General features: G+C 39.3%; 1 protein-coding gene across 2 annotated transcripts in view; it reads right to left on the bottom strand.

Moving 5' to 3' along the window:
- Nucleotides 1-3,185: 3,185 nt before the first annotated feature.
- ZNF654 (zinc finger protein 654) overlaps nucleotides 3,186-19,141 on the bottom strand; it is a 21,787-nt gene continuing 5,831 nt past the window's right edge. The window contains exons 4-8 of one of the 2 annotated variants that reach the window (XM_008633242.2): nucleotides 16,311-16,513; nucleotides 15,442-15,581; nucleotides 11,167-11,308; nucleotides 7,369-9,682; nucleotides 3,186-7,040 (exon numbers count right to left, since the gene is read on the bottom strand). In XM_008633242.2, the coding sequence (XP_008631464.1) occupies nucleotides 7,033-7,040; nucleotides 7,369-9,682; nucleotides 11,167-11,308; nucleotides 15,442-15,581; nucleotides 16,311-16,427 (2,721 nt within the window). In that variant the 5' untranslated portion in view covers nucleotides 16,428-16,513 and the 3' untranslated portion in view covers nucleotides 3,186-7,032. The remainder of the gene's footprint in view (nucleotides 7,041-7,368; nucleotides 9,683-11,166; nucleotides 11,309-15,441; nucleotides 15,582-16,310; nucleotides 16,514-19,141) is intronic. The other variant, XM_017733713.1, reaches the window with a different exon arrangement.

Genomic DNA, 19,141 nt, shown 5'->3' on the forward strand with positions numbered 1-19,141 from the left:
GAACGGCCGCGGGGGGGGCAAAGCCGCGAGGAGGCGGGCTTAAAGGTATAGATTATGTATTATACACAGGGAGACTTTATAATTGAGTGTATCCTTCCCTTCCATCGCGTCGTGAAGTTGTCGTGCTGAGCTCCAGGGAGTGAGATGCTGGAGAGCGGCACCATGGAAAGGGATGTGTGGGTCCTGGTCCGTGGCCAGCTGGTTGTGAGCCAGCAGTGCCCTGGAGCCAGGGGCGACATTCCTGTCCTAGGGACATCAGGGACAGCATGGCCAGCCGGGACAGCGAGGGCACTGTCCTGCTCTGCTCTGCGCTGAGGCGGCCTCACCTCCAGTGCTGGGGCACCTTTGGGCACCACAATACCAGAAGGTTATAAAGCCATTAGAGAGCGTCCAAAGGAGGGCAACAAAGAAGGGCCTTGAGGAGAAGCTGTACGAGGAGGGTTTGGTCTCTTCAGCGGGACAAGAGGAGACCTCACTGCAGTTACAACATCCTCGTGAGGGGAAGAGGAGGGACAGGCACTGACCTCCTCTCCATGGTGACAGTGACAGGACACGAGAGAATGGCCTGCACTTGTATCGGGGCAGCTTTAAGTTGGATATTAGAAAAAGGTTCTTCTCTCCAGCACTAGCCTGGCAGAGTTCAAGCAGCGTCTAGACAATGCTGTTAGCACCGGGTGTGACTCTCAGGCTGTCCTGTGCAGGGCCAGGAGTTGGACTCGATGATCCTTGTGGGTCCTGTCCAGCTCACAATATTCCCTGATGTCATTCTGTGATTCCTACCGCCGGTCACTTCATCTGGACCAAGCCATCTCTGAAAATCTGAGATGCAGCCCCCATGGGGAGCAAGCGAGTCATCCACTTGTGACTGAGGCAAGACCTGCATGCTCCCAAGTGATGCATGTCCCCAGGACTGGGAAATCCAACAGCACAGCACCTGCTCAAGGAAATGAAGTCCTATTAGACAAAGATTCTTTTTTACTAAATGCAAGGTCTCAACCTCGTGTTGCTCTTCCACTTGGCACTATTTTCTCTGTCAGGGGCAGAACAACCAGTGATGGACACTTCATAAAAGAGAGAGAAAATAGAAAGGAGGAAAGATGAACAAAAAAAGGAATAGAAGACAGCAGAAACTTCAGCTGAGCTAAACATCATAAGCTACATGCCAAGAAACATAAAGGTGCAACGAGTGCTTGACCTCTCTGTGGCAAAAAAAGCCAACACTCCTCCGCCCCATGCTTTAACATGGATGTGTAAGGAGGCCACATTTTCGTGCTAAAGCTGCCTGGAATTCAAAACCAGGAAGACCCAGATTCTGTAGAGACACACAGAAGATGTTAGAATTACTGATGGTGCTTCTTTTGCACAAGCAACTGGACTCATCATTACGGGTGGGCTCTGCTCAGAGCTGTAGTAAGGAATGCCTGCCCTCAAGACCTTGTAAACTTACGAGGGAACACAGATAGGAGCAGAGAACATGTTCCTGTATTTTAGACGATGGTTTCTTCTTTGAGATCTAAAAGAAGTCTATGCAGATCTCCCAGGTTGATCAGAAGGAAAACCAACAGACATTCAGCTTGGGTAACAGCTGTTCTCGAGCTGGAGCAATGAATTCCATATAAGCCAGAAACAGCGGAAACAATTTTGCCCATGAATTTTAAGTTCAACATTCAAATAAAAATTTAGTCTTGAAGGATCTGGAAGGCTTTAACATAATAATGCTTATTGTCTGCAGTGCCAAACTTCCCCTCACGTGTACGTTGATTTAATATTTTTGATTACTATCAATCCTGCAAACTACAAATTAGACAGTGCATCTGAGAAATATAAATTATCTTTGCTTCATTTTGCTTGTATTTCAATAAACCTTTATTTAGATTGACAGCCTTCAAGGGAGTCATACCTATCCAAAACTTCTGGAATTCAGGGGGAAAAACAAAAACAACCATCAAGATGCCATTTTAAAAATTAGATTGAGATGTTTGCTGTTCTCTGTAAGACTTGAGGGGATGGGAGGGGAAGGGAAGGGCAGGTTGCCTCAGAATGGTAACATTCCCATTAATCTTTAGAGAGGAAAAGTGCACTGGCATCAGGGCAATTGGAGAGACTTTTCAATATTCAGGACTGATGTCTCTCCACAGCCCATTTCTTGTTCTAAACCAAGACCAGCCTTTTCAGCAGAATGATTTATAACTATTTATAATATATTTATATTTTACTTTACTTTGTAAGTGCTTCCCCTTTGGAGGTGGGTGGGGGGTGGGAAGGGGATAATCTCAGAAGTAGGTTTCATTTTTTTCCTCTCTTTCTCATAACTCAAAATTCCCTTTAGAGTTGTTATTCAAACTTTTAATTGACTTGAGCACTTGGCATTCCCAAAGGGGAAGAAACAGGAAAATTATTAGCCTATAGAAACCAAAAGGTGAATAGAACTCTTGTAACATTAAATTGCTGTTGTAATTCAAGGAGTCCCTACAAGAGCTTTTGTTGTATTTTCTGTCTCCTGTCCATCTGAGGAGGGGCATAGAAGTTTACATTTGGTGTTAATACAGTCAACAATGAGTTTCTTAAATGGCTAATGTACACACTGCCATTTTGAGAAATATTTTTGCTGGCAAAATGTACCTGAGGCCCCTTACCCTTACACCCACACTTAAATTCCTCAGGCAAGGACCTTGTCAAAATTATCCAAAGTAGAAAATAAAGGTAAGTTTCAAGTTACACATAAAAAAAAAAAAAAAATCACCTTCCAAAACTTTGCAGAAAAAGTCAAAAATCTGCAATTAAAGAAAGTTAGGAATTTACAGGACTGTGAATAATAAATCTAAATTATCCAGTAATTTTAGAGGGCAGTATTGAACTCTCCAAAGGAAAAAAAAAAAAAACCAGAAGAAGAAGCAACTACACTGTCTTTGTGTCTGGAGTTGACAGCCAACCAGAAGCAGAGGTACCTTAAAACAGCTGCACCCAGACTTGGCTGTGGCCCCAAATTTGGATTTTGAGCCCTAGGAATTAACTGCTGCCCCCATTTTGAAGCTTGGTCTATTCAAATCCAAATATCCACACACCCGGAGCATCAAGACCTGCCATCTTCACATAGGTGCCACACAACCCTCACGTACCAAATGTAACACAGTAGCACTGAACATCACAGCAGCATTTCCAGAGTGATTCTCCAAAACACAAAATCAGTTTCTATCAACAACAAAGACAATGTTTTATTGAACAAATCTATGTACAGTACAAAAGGTTTTTAAAATGAAACACTACTGTAGATTTATTGCAGTTTGATGGCTCAGTTTTAATTTGTACTCTTATATAAAATGCAAAGTAAAATAATTTAACATTCAACAAGGAAGCACAAATTTCCTCTCTTGCTGAACCTGTAACAGCTTTTACAAATTAAGAGTCCCAAAATGCATACACTGCATTTAATCAGAAAGGTGTTATACAGTACCAAATAAATTAAGAAAATAGTAACACTACCACCCCCTTTGGGTCTTTTGTCCATAGCACTGGTGTTAAACAATAAAAGAAATGAGTACAGCTGAACCTTCCATGTGATATTAAAATCACAAAGTTTAATGTTATAAATTATCCAAACTATACAATTCATATAATTTTAATGAATATGGCTAAATAACCAAAGTACCAGTGACCTTGCCCCACAGATATGACCACTTGCAACCTATTTTCAGTATTCCTTTTTTCATGAAAGGTGCCTACACCAAGCGGCAACTTTTTGAAATTAGAAATTACGTGACCTTTCCAGTGAAACATGATGGGGTTAGAGGAGACAGTCTGAAAAAGAAAGTCCAAATCCAACTGGAGGAATGTTACTAAATACAATTATCAGCACTGAATTGCACGAATTTTGATCCAACAAAGCTCCTAAGCTCATGTATAACTTCAGGCCGCTTTAGGGTGGCTGGAGGCTTACATTACACATGTACTTCAGGATTTATTGAATCAAAGAGATACATCTTGAAGGGTTTCCAATTTTATCACACAATGCTTAATGCCTGGGGAAAAAAAACCAAAAAACCCCAACTTTCAAGATTTGTAACCTGTTTTCAGCCCTAGAAGCTGCAGGCTTAGTATGAGGTAATACTCAAGATATTAAAGAATCCTTAAAAAGCATGGAGAATTATTCCACACATGATTAGAATTATTCCATATGTGATCCAAGTATCTTTTTGCTTCTGATTAAAGTTGCTCAATACTGCAACTATCTGAGAATACCAACAGGTTTCAGAGAGTAGCTTAAAGAAAATGCAATGTCTTTTGAAGCGAAAATAATAATTTTAAAATGTTACCACCCACTTGCTACTTTAAGTCAATTTAACAGATTCCTGATAATTGTTAGGTGATGCTCATCTTCACCTACGTAAGAATTCCTATTTCCTGTTCTCCAGAGTGTACACACTGAATACATGATAGAAACAAATGGTGGTGTTCCAGAAAAGCATCTTTGAACAAAAATTACTTTAATGCAGGTACAAAAAATTATGGTCACAGTTTATGCATGTACACAGATGCATTTATCTACACACCTAAACCAAAGATAATACAAGTCTCAGTCATGTTTTTAAAGCATCTTCAAACACATGGAGCTCCAGGGAAAAGACAAAAAAGCACCAAAGATTAAAAGGTACATTAAAAAGATTTACACAAACATCTTTGTTGACTCAGTTTTCCGATTTTCAGAACTGTAATACTTGAAAATGAACCTTTCTTTTCCCAAATATATTTAAGCAATGTCAAGCAAAGAAGGGGGAGCCTGGGAACATTCAACACAGTAACTGGGTCCTTAAAAATTAGTTGGTATCTTGGAAGTAAAAAAATGTGAAAGTGCATTTGTCTGATAAGGACCCCATTAACTTTATGTTTAAAACTTTTAACGTATTTATACATGTAAATATATATAAAGTGTGTATATATGTATATATAATGAATGATGCATTTAAACATTTAAATCAGGTTTTTTGCAACTGCAAAAAAAAAAATTCTTTGGTGCCTCAAACGTCGTACAAATCTCTGGAAGTGGGCCATAACTGGGATTCCTGTAATGCACACATACCTGTGATCATAATTTTATAACCTTTTATGTTAATCAAACTCAAAGTTAAGGCAAAATCTTCTAGAATTCAAGAGCATGATTTTGAATTTGCATTCTTTCTACCTCACAGGAAGGGGAAAGAAAGCAGAACTAATGCAAGTATCTGTTTACTTCCACAGACGATTATTAGCAGAGGCATTGCTGAACTACTGAGTTTATGTTCCAGAACTGCTTCACAGGCTGTCTTACAGAGGAACCCTTGGGTTTGCAAGGGTGAGCCATTCCTACAATGAACAGGGGGCTTTATGCACCCCCTGATTTTTATTCATTAATTTTCACCCACCTGTTGATTCAAGCCCTACACACACTGGGATGAACTCTTCAGTGACAGCTGAGCAGGAACAGTTACTCTGTGCTGTCCTACATTTCTGGGATGACTCTGGATGAACACCAGTTTTCACCACTGTGCCTTCCCTGCCTACAGTCCCATTACAAATTTCATAGAACAGGATCCCAAATAAAAAAAAAAATATGATGTGGCAAGACAGTGTAAGATAAATTAGAGGACAAATTAGCACAGTAATTGGACAATGTGCATGTTTGCCACACCTCTGCTTTAGGGTAGGAAGACCAAAAATTACAACGGCATCTTTTTGGTTTCAAAATCTGTACTTCAGTTTTCCATATAGAGCTGAAGGACTCCTACTTCCTGTCTTCGCATTCTCATTGTTCCTATGAGCAGTGAATCGTGAATAAAGTGCTTAACATTGAAATAACTCCTTCACCAGCCTCTGGGAAAGGCTCTCCTTTCAAGGGATGCTACTAAACAGGGTTGCAGTGTGTCTTCAAGGTTGAGAGGATCCCTGTTTTCTCCTTTCTAGACAGTAAGTAGTGACAGCACTGAGTTGTGGCCCACCACCATTAAGCAACACCACAAATGTGAAACAGGCCCTTCCTGACCTTTTTGTTCACCCCAACCTGATGTGCTCTGCTTTTATTTGCCTTCTCAAGTTCTTGTCAGTCCTACCAACAGCTGAGGGACCTTCTTCTGCCAAGTACAAGATTCTGTACTTGCAGAATATCAATTTAACTCTGCTCTGTCATGCAAGTTTAACCCCTTAATATTCTGGATTTTTTTCCATCAGCTGCTGTTAACATGCACACAATCTGTGCATGTATCACTTGTGTTGCTCTTCCCACACCTACAGCAGATGTTTTACAGGACACCTTGCAAAGGGCTTCTCTTGCATGGATCTGATTTCCACTGTGTGTAAGACTCACACAATACCACAACAACTCACTTTTTCCTGCTTGTTCTGTATTTCAAGTTTTTGGCTATTCCAGCATTCCATCTATCTCAATATTTCTTTCCACATTCCTCTTTGGATTCCGAGTAGAAGTTTATGAAATGAGCTCCATGCTTTTGAGCAGATAATGGACTCACACACTCTGACTTTAAATAAAACGAATGCGTGGTTTCTTTATGTATTTATCCATAGGGCAAGAATGTAACACCTCCTTGAATGATTCCTTCCCAGCTGTGTGGATAGATACACTTGAACAACACAAACTAAAGCAGCTTTCAGAACTGGCAGGTTGTATTTCCACAAGGCAATGAACACCTCTGCTTTCTCTGCCTGCTCACCTCTATGCCTTATTGTCCTTCAACTTTCATGCTAGAAAAGCTACGCCACTGAGCTTCAATCATACATTTGGAATGAACATGGCTTTTTGGATAACTGGTACTTTGGGGATTTTGTAGCAACTTTTCTGGACTCAAGACCTGCAGAGCTCCTATTACTCCTCTCTGAGTTTTTTTTTCTAGAAAATGTGCTTTGTCTTTATCAAGGTCATGTTTTTCTATAGGAATTTGAGACTGCTTCATGATTAAGGCCAACTGGGAAACAAACTGATGCTTCTTCATGTAGTGTTTCCTTACACCACTCCTCATCTGATACTTTCTCCACAACATTGAATCAGGCACCTGTAAAAGAGCAAAGATCCAAACGTAAATGGTTCCTTAATCTAGAACGTTGCTTATGTTTTTCACCATACTTAGTTTCAAACATGCAAGGAAAGACTGATTGATTGAATTTCCCCACTCTGTTTTATCAGAAGTCTTTTCCATTAGTTGCCTACAAATTCTGACCACCTCTTTCTTATTCTGAACAGCACATCTAATTTAAACCTCCAATTTAGCAGAGTACTGTGATTTAATTAGTGTCTGTCTTATCTATTCCTGTTTTCAAAGACCATTTCCCAATTGGTATTTACTGCCAAAGAGACCAACACAGAAGGACTGCAGGACTTACTTTCATCATCTGAATCGAATCCAAAGAGCGTCTGACACTTCTTTTGTGCAAGGTGAGCCTCAAGTGCTTCTGAATTACAGTAGATGGTCAAGCAGTTGCCACATCTAAATCTTTCTGTTGATTTGCTACAAATTTTATCTTGTTCAGAACAAGCATCTACTTCATCAGCCAAAATTTTTCTCCGTTTTGGCATGCTAATGTAACGTTCATCAAGGTAACTTGGAGGCAATGGTCTGACGTAGGGTTTTGTTAAGATGACACCATATGAAGTAGTCTCTGTTGTCTGATTTGGTTTAGAAGGTACTTGTGAGGCAGCAGGAGCATTATTTTGTGGTGCATCGTGACAATTCTGTAAAACTGGTAACACTGACCCATTTTCTGTCCTTGTTTCATCTGCTACTCTGTCCAAAGGTATCTGGGATGCCTTGGATGTCTGATCTAGGTCACTGTGCCCATTGACCAGTTGGTCACTAACAACATTACAGTTTTCAGGATTTGGCTGCAACACAGGTGTCTTTTGGTCTATCAAACTTAAAACTGGAGCACTACTCTCAGATGAACTTTCATTTCCATTGTGAATTACATTATTTGCTTTCTTCTCCACGCTTTGAATATATGTCTTTGGTTCTGCAGAATCCTTCCTTGACTTCCAGGTTGGAATTGGTAAATCTACAGTTTCTTTTTCATTAACGGATTCATCTTCATCTTGGTAACTACAAAGTTCTGAAGGATCATCTGAAGAATCTTTTTCACTTGCATCTTCTGAACATTCTGGGGTTTTATTTAAATAATGCTGAGCCTCGTGTTCATACAGCAAAGGGAGCTCCTCAAATAGCTCACAGCAGTCTGAGAAATTGCACTGAGCTTTAAACACACTGTGACTTTTTGTATGTTCTGCAAGCTCAGTCGACAGCTTAAATCTCTGATTACAATTAAAGTGTAAACAAAAGTAAACATTTGGATACACATGTCTCTTCAGGTGGTCTATAAAATGCTGGGAATCAGCGAATTTCCTCTGGCAGAAGCGGCATTTTCCTTTATTCCATTTCATTATATGCTGCTGCACCTTCAGATCAGTTGGATGAGTTTTTCTGGCATGTTTGTTGAGGAATCTTATTTTTTTAAACACTCTAGCACAACCATTTGCAGGGCACTTAAATGTTCCTTCCTCGTCCAAGGCATCAATGTCTTTTTGAGGGCAAAACACTCCATTCACTTTATGCAGAATGGGTGACTCTTTGCTGGAGCTCTCATCGTCCTCAGGCAAACTCTCTGTACTTAAAGCATCAGGAACATTATTAAAACAGCTGTCACTACTGTTTTCAGTAGCATCATCCTGGTCACTTAGATGGTTTTCCACTGCATCAAAAACCTGTTCTGCATTCTCAGCCTCCTCTTGGACCTGGTCAGAACTTGGGGCTACTGCAGCCTCTGGTTCAGTATCTTTGGAACCCTCAGAATTCCCATTTTCAAGAGACACAGAAACACTAGAACATTGCACTTCGTGAAGCGCAGGAGCCTCCTGACCAGCCTCAAGAGCTGCAGCAAGATGTTGCCTTTCTATCTTCCTGACATGATTCCTTAAGTGCTTCAGCATGAGTCCTTTCTGCCTGAACTTCCTGGTGCAAAGCACACAGGAGAAGCTGCCCTTTTTTTGGTGAGCTTGTGCGTGTTTCACTATGTGATCCCCAAGGAACTCCTTGTTGCAGATCACACAGCGGTGCCTTGGTTCAGTCTGATCCAACGTTTTGGATGCCTCAAGAGCCTGGTGGTTCTTTTTGGCACTCCCTTTGGACCGGGCTCCGGAGCAGTTTCCAGGGTCGAGCTCCCCATTGCTGACATCTGTTAGACAGCCACGTTCCTCACCCAGAGCCCTGCACTCTGCTGTTTTCTCGGTGTTTGCAGGAGAGTTTTCCAGTGTACTTTCACTCAAGCCATCCAAGGCTTTATCGCCCAACAACGCTAAACAATTCTGCTTGATCATCAAGAAATTCCAGAACTCAGGATCGAAAAACAATCCTTTCTTCAAGATGGGAAGCAGCTCAAACCGCACACGGTTTTGAACAGAACTAGTGCACTCATTGTATTCTTCATCTGCACATTTATACAAATGTTCAACAGTGTAGTACGATTCCAAGGTGCGCTCCAGGAAAAAGATGGAGAGAGCACAAATTCTGAGGATCTCCAAGTCATTTGGCAGAAAATGAGCGATTGCTTTATAAATAAGACTTTTCATGTTGGGATCTTCACGGAGGTCCAGCTGTAGGGCACATCCACATATCTCAACACAGATCTGAAGGCCATCCTCGCCAACCTGCAGGAAGGAAATGACAGAGTACATAAACAACTCCCAAACATCCCAGTATTTATATTCATCTATTGCAAAGCAGGAGTTCAGAAAGCATCCTCCTAACTAAACTTCACCCAAGGGCATGAACATCTTTAAATATTGCTCAAACAAGGCTATAAATACAGATACAAAAATGGTTTGCACCGAAAGCTGTACAGCTACTGTCAACAAAGCTTCAGCTCCGCTCCATGCAGTTCTATAGTTAAAGGTAATTATTTGGGGATATAAACCAAGACTGCAAGAGATCATATCTGATCTGTCAGTATCTTCTGCCTGCTTCTTCATTGCCTTGGCTGTTTCACACCATAATTGAATGATTCTTCTCTATTTTAGCCCTGTTCTAACTTTTTTAGCTTGAATTACATAAAAACCATGGTAATATTGCTCACAGTTTTGAACAACCACCAGGGGAACCGTAACAACCCATGGCCAAGAATTCTAACAGGCCTCATTTGCCAAAAGTGATGACCCATCCTTCCAATGAGCAGAATTCCTATTCCACACTTCAAGCTGCAGGCCCTGTCATGAACATGGAACTCAGAGGGATGATCAGAAATACACTGCCCAACAGGCAGCAGATTACAGTCAAAAGAGGTATAGGAAATTTAGAAATAATTAATACCTACTATATTTAAATGTGTTTTAACAAATACAGACAATATTCAAGAAGTAGGGGGTTATTAAAAAAATAAGACTACTCAGATGCAAATAGAATTATTAATAACACCACAAGCATTTTAGAACACATACCCTTGAACAGCAGCAAATTATTGCATTTAGATCTGACAAAATAATTTAGAATTCCTTAAGGGCATAAAATATGGAGGAGCTCTGTTAAGTCAGGTCAATGATAAATAACATTTGTTGGGAAACAACTCACAGGCCTGTGTGCAAAGCATTGCACGTGACATCTTTTGCAGATGGGACAGAACAAGCCTAAGACCTGAAGCAAGAAATACAGCACAATCTTCTGAAGCAAAATCATGTCTTCTCCTGTAGTATTCTGCCTTTTCCTTTATGTTATATTAAACACTTTTTTCAGATTTGATTAGAACTGGTAAAAGGATTCAGAATTTAACAAGGATGAAGGCTGCATACAATTACACGAGGTCTATTTCCTTAAGAGATCAGGCTGAAAAAGAAACCCCAAGCAATAAATCATTCACATTTATTCCATGGACTTATTCCTCAAACTTGCTGCAGAAACAGAACAACCCACCATTCCAAAAAAACCCCAAAAAACAAACTTAAAACCACAAAAGCAATCATAATATTGAAGCCCATTCTAGAACCTGACAAAAATTTCAAGATAATACTGTGTCCTTCCCTACTCCCTCTTTTTTAACTTTCCACAAAAAGTGGTGATTACACAACACAAACATCACTTCTCTTTACTTTAACTGGTTACCAAAAGAATGGTGGATGATGTAAAAACAAACAGAACTTACTTCATCCTTAATGACTTTCATGAAAGGGAAAATTACTCTGACATTTGTAGCAATTCTTAGAAGCTGGTAGCACTGGTCCACAAATACTTGTTTTGATGGGTTAGATTTGAGCTGCAGTTTACTCCAAATGAAGATCAGGTCCCTATTAGGTAGAGAAGAAAACATTCCAATTAGGTTGAGTTTTAGAACTCTACCACTAAGCATGATGCATTCCTAAAGACAATTATTTGCATGTTCTGTGACTAAAATCATATTTGAGGGTATAATACTGACCTAATTAACACCACAACTGCACACAACGTGCACAATGGAAAATGCAACTTAATTACTTGGTTAAAGTATTCAGGGTATCTCCTATCACTCAGCCAATGAAATATTCAACAAAACATTCATGTATTCAGCTTAGTTTCAGAGAAGTGCACAATAAAATCAGATGGAACAGCACCTAGCCCTCAACACCACAGGCAATAAACATCTGTGTGCTCTTGGGATTAAATCACTTCCAGTGCAACGATGGAAGAGTCCTTCAGGAAAAGAAGCTTTTGAACATGGAAAATGGAAGCAGCATAGGAAACTTCTGATGTGGCAGGAAATAGTGATGTTCTCCAGTTAGCACAATTTTCTGCCCACAGCAGTTACACCACAGTTTCAGGCTCTACAGCTATCCTACATCTCCATGATCTGCAGTCAAATACATTTCTGCCTGAGACAAGGAAATGTAAGATCAGATTAGGGCTGAACTCTGCACAAGTGATGTGCTTAGCCTATAAAATAGAGCTAATTGAAGTTTTAAAGCATAGAAGTGCTGTGCACTTTAATTCAGAGACTCAGGAAAGCAACTGGATTAACTTTTAGTCAAAAGAAGATTTGCCAGCACAAAGATTTCACACAGGGGTAGCTCTGGCTAGGAATCAGGAGAAATCCCACCATAACATTACAATGAAAGCAGAACTCACTGACTTTCATTTTCTGAAGGAAGACACTTTTTTATTCCAGCAGCCTCCTCCCTCAGAAAACAAACCTGGTTACTGACAAAAATATTTGGCTGATTTTCCAGAGTCAGACAAACCTTTTGAGATTAAGCTTCTCTTAGTGAGCTCAGAGCCTGAATGAAGGGAAGCGACAGAACTGCCCATGACAAAACCAACACCACTTTTGAATTCAGGACAGCTCTACAATTGAATTCAGCTCTACAACTCTGCTTGACATTGAGACCTTGATTGTTTTCTTTCATACAGAACCCAAGAGAACTAAAGTTGAAAGGAAGATCAAACTTACGGAGGAAACTGTGAAAAGGGAGACCTATAGGCAGCTCTACACACGAAAAATTAGTCTTACTGGTTTTCCAAAGATATAAACTGTTCACCTCTGCCTTTACCAGGCTGGAAATCTGAACTCCACATATTTGCAAACTTCATCTACAAGTTTGAAATTAGTGTCTTCATGCACTAAACCATTCACAACAACTCAGTAGAAGTCTCAACATGAAGTACAGAAGTAAGAACTGAGTATTTTTGCTGTTATGTGTTACAATTCAATAAGCCATCTTATTCTCTGCTTTGCCTCACACCATTTCAGAACAAGCCACTTCAATACTAATCCCAGAGAACGTGAGAAAAATTAAATTATTCTTCTGAGAGATTAGTGATTAAAGGGGCTTGCTATGTGTTCAGACAAGTGCTAGGCTGGCACAAGGAAAGAGCTGAAAAAGGAATGCAGAAAACTGGAAGCAGAAGGAAGAGCTCCATGGGTGAAGAACAAGGTGTTACCCATCATTTGCCTAGACCCTGACATGAAACAGTATTTTAGTCTTTTAGTTTTATTTTTCTGTGTTGATATGGCAGCTTCTTCAAGTCCATCTCTGACTTTTTTGGGACAATTTAGATTGTTACTGGGAGATCACAGAACTCAGCACCTCTTGACCAGAGGCAACCATGCATTCCAGACTCTTAACTACCTCCAAAATACCAAAACCACTGTGTGCCTCCACCAGCAATATAAGATGATGGCTAAACCCTCCCTAACTTAGCTGGATCTAATCCCTTTGCTACTCTTAATAAGTAGGTCTAGGGAATACACTTGCCAAAAGACTGACCAAACCTGTGGTGAAAATTCCTTGACTTACTGAATTTACTGCACAGGAATCATCTGAAAACAGCCAAAATACTACTAAAAAAATCATCTGGCAGAAAAGGAAGGCCATTTATGCCTGCTGCATCAAAATATTGTGTGTCTTCCTGAAGAGACAACACTTTGTATCGAAGTGTTCTGAATTGACTTCTTACCAATACTTTGTGCAAAATTTTTTTTAGTATGACCAACCACAGCTTGCTTGATTTCATTTCAGAAAAATAATTCTGTTCATCAGAATCTAGAATTTATTCTTAACATCAGTGAAAATTAAGAGTTTTGTGACAAAGCTGCTTGAAGTTCATGATCCTCCAAGATGACAGCTAATGGTTTTAGCTTGAAGATTTCATATAGGCTGTAGCAAATATCTGCTATTTACAGCTTTCTAATCTATTTCGTTGTCTTATCTTTGCTAGTAGGGTTAGCTGCTAGATCTCTGTTAGATCTGCAAGGCCCTCAGTTCCAGACAAGGTGAGATGATTTATACTGTGCTGGAGACATTAAAATCTTCCCTGGGGAGAAGAACACTCTGTGGGTTAATTTAACCCAGCTCCTACTTCTTCAAAAAATTGGATTACAGCACAGCCATGCCTTCACAAGCTTTGCTGCAGTTTACATGATCTATTAAGTATTACACAGAGCTCTTGTTGGGAACACAATTGTTAAGGCTCAGCATCTGTAAAGAATGAAACATCTGTCTGAGATGCACAGACATAAGTGCTCTGAACTCTGTTCCAAAGATCCTCAAGTTCTATATTCTGAATAGATTAAAATACTGACAGATGCCAAGATTATTTCCTAAAAACCAGGTATCAAACAGTCCTTGAGCCTCTTCTGGAGTTTCATCTTTGACATCTGCTTTGCCAGAACAAAAAGAGATAGGTATCTTGCTTTGAACAGTAATTTCAAAATGGATGATGCAAAACTCAATGATCAGCTGATTAAGAGCAAGGTTAACATGTTACTACAGCAAAAGGAGGTTTAATTACAATATTCAAAATGCATTTCTTTAAAGACTGAATCCCCCAAACAGAAAGCACTAATCCATAGAGGCTACACCTGTAATTTCCTAGTAAGAAGCAGGGAGATGCAGCATTTAGGCAGGAATCAGCAAAGATGGATTCAATTCCCAGTGGGCTCACACAAACTCTACCTTTTTGGTTGAACTTCACCTGTCCTATGGGGACAGTCCAGTCCATCTTTTCCTGGACAGACTGGATGAAAAATGCCAATAGCTAATGCCAATACATTGTACTACAAATGGATGCCATAATCATAATCCCAATGCTTTCAACTGAACAATTACTCATCCAACAGTCCAATAGTTAAGGAAAAAAGTTAATAACAAACCAAACATTATCATATCTAACTTTCATTAGTGTCTCAAGACAACAAAGCTTTTTGATTTCCTGGAATCTGGGAACACAGAAAGCCAAGGTAGCTTCTGAACTCCGTATTAAAATTAGTTAGACAGATTAATAATTTGATCTCTATCAAATCCTTGCTAAAATGTTTTGCTTTAACTACATAACCAAACAAATAAAGCATATTTTATCAAGGAATGCAGATGTTCCTTGAGGTACAGAATACAAGCTCAACAGAAGTATTATATTCCTTGCCATCTTTCAGTCCCCAGAATGACAAAATTTGTTGCCAACTCTCATCCAAGTATCAAGATGACTGAATGTGTGTGAAGACATCTTCAGTGTTTTCTAGAGAACCCCATCGAGGTGGTAGCTCTGTTTATGACATCAAAGTTTCCATAATTAGTAGCACATTTTTAGAACCATACATTCTCTTTTTAGTCACTTTGGTGACACACTACAGTTACAGAGCAAAATATCTACATGGGTAAAGTCTACAGACTGCATTTTGCTAATAATAAATGCTACATTTCTAGGTACTTCTAGCCTGAGGAGTGTAAAGGGCTCACTTTTCTGTTACTTTGAAACATTAAAGAAGTGTTTTGCACTATGTAGGCTACCCCTGTACATGGCTGTGTGTAAAAAGGCAAACAGGCACAACAGAAGCACCAGGAACATTTCAAAATCGTTTTTATCTGGTATTTTAAAGTTAGGTGAGTTTCATTTTGGCAATAAGCATGTATTTTCTGCTCAGCTGCTTCCCCAGAAATAAAGTATTTACCATATACAATACATGTCCCCATTTTGGAGCTGTGGGACTAGGAAGGATTCACAAAGCTGTAAGGCTAAGGTAGTCTTCCCTTCTTTTTCAGTGTTGCAGATGATCTCAATTCCACTCTTGCAATCAGTCCTCAACAAGTGCTATACAATTAAAATAAAATCGATTTAGATCAATTGGCTAACATGAAATCAAAACCTATCAGACCTTGGTCTACTAAAAACTTCAGGAATTGATATTAACACAGGATGTCTTTGGAATGGCTTTTGTGTACATCTACAAATAAAGATTTTGGAGGTATTTTGAGCTCTTTCATATTTCTTAGAGAAATGACCATCAGAGCAATTGTCTGAGAAATTAAAATACTACACAAAATCACTTTTTTGCATGATGGTAGCTTGTTCTTAAAACAAGGTTAAGAAAAACACTGTAATCTAGTAAGTGCAATCAGTGGTAAAATAGGGCCACATTCAGCTCAAGTGTCATTTTACATACTGGGGCATCATTAAAAAACTTCAACAAAACTATATAATGTACGATTAACATCCATTAGGCTCAAGTGCTTTTACTAAAATAATAGTCAATAGTAAAATAATCAATACACTGAAGTTACAAAATATTTAGGGACTATATCTACAAGAACACTTGACCAAAAAATAACATTTAGGTCAACAAGATTTGTAGGCACTGCACATTTAACTTTTCAAAGCTTAAGTCAGCACTAAGTTAAGCAACATCAGGGTGGCTGCCTGATTTTATGACATTTGGTTCCACAAAATAAGAGTTCCACATGCTCCTGTTGACAACTCGTACAAAGCAAGTATAAAGCACCACTTCATTTTAAAAAAGAAATGTATACTGACAAACAATACCTCCTGGAATAGCTGATCTTCTAATGGTGACATATAAAGACAGGTGAAAAGAGCTTGATGGAAATACAGATCTTTACTGATATCTGGATGATTTATGCAAGATTTGATAAGAGCCATTGCCTCAGGGATGCGTTCACAGGCAATAAGGTATCTGGCACGGAGTTCAAAGAACAGTGGATTTTCAGAGCTTAAATATTTGTTAACTGCACAGAAAAGAAAGATTTAAAGGCAATTAGAATATGAAGTCCAAACAACAAATATATCTAAATGTAATGTTGTTTTTAATAACAAATAATATTAAGAAAAAATAAAGGCTCTGCTAAAATACCTATCAAATATTAAATTAAATACCATAAGAAATCTGTCCTTCTGCTTGCAAACAGAAATTGTTATTTTTCTTAAACCAGTAACCTAATTCAGTATTTTGTTTCTAACAAGTTAACACAAGGTGCTGCAAAGGATTAGTAAAATATATATTATATAGAAGCAGATGTGAACATTTTAGAGAAAGAAAATTCCCTCCTTTCTCAGCAGCGGAATCTGTGTGACTGCCAGAAGCACAGGACTGACATCACTTCCAAAGCCATAATTATAAATATTCAAAAAAACCCTCAAGATACTCATTATCCATTAAAATGTAAGACCTCAAAGTGGTGAAAAATGTTAACTACAATTCACATGCTGTTGCCTCAAGAAGCTTTGAATGCCTTGATTTTCCTTGCCAAATTGGAAAACACACCTTTTCTTCCTCTGGAAGTGCTACTGGGCACAACTCCTATCTAAATACATTTAAATTCTAGCTCCTCATTTCTGGAAATCTGGTTTTTGGCTCTGAAAGACAATCTTAACACTAATATTTGAATGAAATCAGCTCAAGTGAGATACTGAAAATACTCAACATTGAAGTAACTGGAAATTCAGAAATACCTAGAACACGTGCTTTGTACCTCTATTATAAAAGTTCATACAGATTGTAGTATCTCTTTGGATTAAAAGTTAAAATATCACTCAAGGCTACAACTGCAGTACTCTAGTGTTTCATGTTTTAAAGAAAGAAAGAATGAGATTGTCAATTTAAAGGCAGTGAAGGCTGAAAGTTTATACCTTAGAAGGAATCAGTATTAATTGCAAGCAACTTAAAGTGAAACTTAAGAAATGGTTACTGAAAACCACACTCTCAACAAAATTTTTCCCCCAAAATGAAGAGATTACTTGTACAACAAGCTTTCAGCTAAAACTTCATTGGTTGTTTTTTTTTAAAATCATTCTTTATACTCAAACCCAGGATTTCTCTAGCATCTTTATTTTTATGCAAGCTAGTAGTGTCCCATGCTAATGAACACTTAGGAATTGTTATTCAAGGTTATCAGGTTTCAGTTTGATTTGTTAACAGATGGCACTGTAAGAAAAAAAACATCTCATTCCCACTATCCATCAGCACTTTTGAGAACAAACTCTTAGAAAACAAGAGGACTAAAAGGAAAGCAAGTATCTAATGGTGGCAATGAACTGCAAGAAAAAGTGATTATACAGAAAAGTCCTTAACGCAAGTAAAGGCCTCTCCTTTTTTGAATTACCATCCTCAGGATAACAAACCACATCCTCTGTTTTGTATGCAAACATTACCCAACAGATTACTGAAAAATCAGGCTGGAAATACTCAGCTTTGGATAAGTGCTAACAGTAAGGAAATGCTGCCCATCTAACAAGTGGCTGTAACATCCTTTTCCCTAAAGGAGGGAGAACTGCACTCCACAGCACAGCTCACCCTGTTCTACCATTCCCATTTGGTGCAGGGAACTTTTAGGTCCCTTCTGCTCCATAAATGAGACTCTGTCCTCTGCCAGCCTCCTCTCCCAGGGAAGGAGATCTCCCACACCCTACACCACTGCCAGCAGGAGCTCCCAAGGATGTGGGTTCCTATAGCCTCCACACGCTGTTTTCAAACAGAGTTCCAGTGATGCTGCTAGCAGGGCAGTGCTCCCTTCCTGCCCTGGAATGTCCTGTTTTCCCAGGGCAGCACACAGAGCTCTTCTAGCCCCCAAGCCAAAGACAACTGCCAGCTACAGCAGCATTTGGCGGAGTCTGTGATACACTAACGAACAACGTTTAATCTTATCCAGGCAGTGATGCTTTGCTTTAGAGCAACAGACATCAACTCCCACCTCAGCAACTCATCACCTGCTCCATCTGACTGCACCTCCATACTGTTCTCTTCTAGATGCTCACCTTATTCTCCCTAGTCTATCACAAGTTCATTGCTCCTGTGTTTCAACCCTACTATTTTTCTTTCAATGACTGCCTTTGTTTCCAGCCACCTCCAAACAGACTGTGACATCTCAAAGTTTACTACAACTCATGTAAAGGTAGGCACAGAGAGGTTTGTCTTGGCCTAAGCTTCTCCATGGAGTTAATGAACCCAAGACAGGATTATGTAGCTCACACAAACTGATTTTTGCAAGGAATGGTTGGTGATTCAGCAATAATAGGCAGTTTTTCCTATTTAAAATAGTTCCCTGAGGGAACTACACAGCCAAGTTTCAAAATATACACCAAACACTGCTAGCCTATAAAGCAGCACAGGATGTTTGCTTTGTGTTAAGACTCCACAAGAAGCAAATTTTAGAGGAAGTGAGAGGAAGAAAGAGTGAGCTTCCAAAATATAATTATCTAAAATGAAACGTTTGTCAGCACAGATGAGATGTGTCAAGGGTGTGTGTGAGGATATCAGAAGATAAAAGGAGAAAAAACCTCGCAGCAGAGGGGAAGGAGATGCAGCCTGAAACAAAAGGGAACAAAGTGCTCATCTCATGACAACAGGCCTCATTCCT

The sequence above is a fragment of the Corvus brachyrhynchos genome, unplaced genomic scaffold (genome assembly GCF_000691975.1).
Source record: "Corvus brachyrhynchos isolate BGI_N302 unplaced genomic scaffold, ASM69197v1 scaffold55, whole genome shotgun sequence".
NCBI lineage: Eukaryota > Metazoa > Chordata > Aves > Passeriformes > Corvidae > Corvus > Corvus brachyrhynchos.